At 67.4% G+C, this 491-nt stretch overlaps 1 protein-coding gene across 1 annotated transcript in view; it reads left to right on the top strand.

Moving 5' to 3' along the window:
* The window catches only part of BACE1 (beta-secretase 1), an 8,535-nt gene that overhangs the window by 2,161 nt on the left and 5,883 nt on the right, over positions 1 to 491 (top strand). The window contains exon 2 of the mRNA XM_019470518.1: positions 27 to 217. Within this exon, the coding sequence (XP_019326063.1) occupies positions 27 to 217 (191 nt within the window). The remainder of the gene's footprint in view (positions 1 to 26; positions 218 to 491) is intronic.

Here is a 491-nt window from a genome sequence, read left to right as displayed (position 1 = left end):
CCCCCGCCCGCCCCTGCTCCTCGCAGGGCGGAGGGGGCCGCAGGCAGGGTTCAGCTGGGGGCAGGATCTGGCTAGCCCGCTCCCGGCCCCGCCGGCGGGACGTTTGCCAAACCCCGCCTGTGAGTTGGTAATCCAGGGCACAGGCAGAAATGAATCGGGAGCAGAGCTCAGCGTACGGACGGCCGATGAGCGGACCCAGCAATCCGCGGCGGCTTGCGTACCATCGGTCCTTCCGACCAGCTCTGCCAGCAAATTAGGTTTCCCGGCAGAGGGGAGCCCGGGCACCCCGTCTTGCTGCTGCTCTCTCTGGCCCCACGACACCCTGCCAGGTGCTGGCCGAATCCTGCCTGCGGATTCAGGCGCTGGGCGCAGGGGCCGTGGCCGGGCAGGGCTGAGGGGAGAGCACACGCTCTGTTTGCACGGTGCCGGACAATGTTTGCTTTTTGTGCGACACCCTGATGTCGCTGACTCCTGCTCCACCACTGTGTCCT

Source organism: Aptenodytes forsteri, unplaced genomic scaffold (assembly GCF_000699145.1).
Source record: "Aptenodytes forsteri isolate BGI_AS27 unplaced genomic scaffold, ASM69914v1 Scaffold187, whole genome shotgun sequence".
In the NCBI taxonomy this organism is placed as follows: Eukaryota; Metazoa; Chordata; class Aves; order Sphenisciformes; family Spheniscidae; genus Aptenodytes; species Aptenodytes forsteri.
This window is presented reverse-complemented; position numbering and strand designations above follow the sequence as displayed.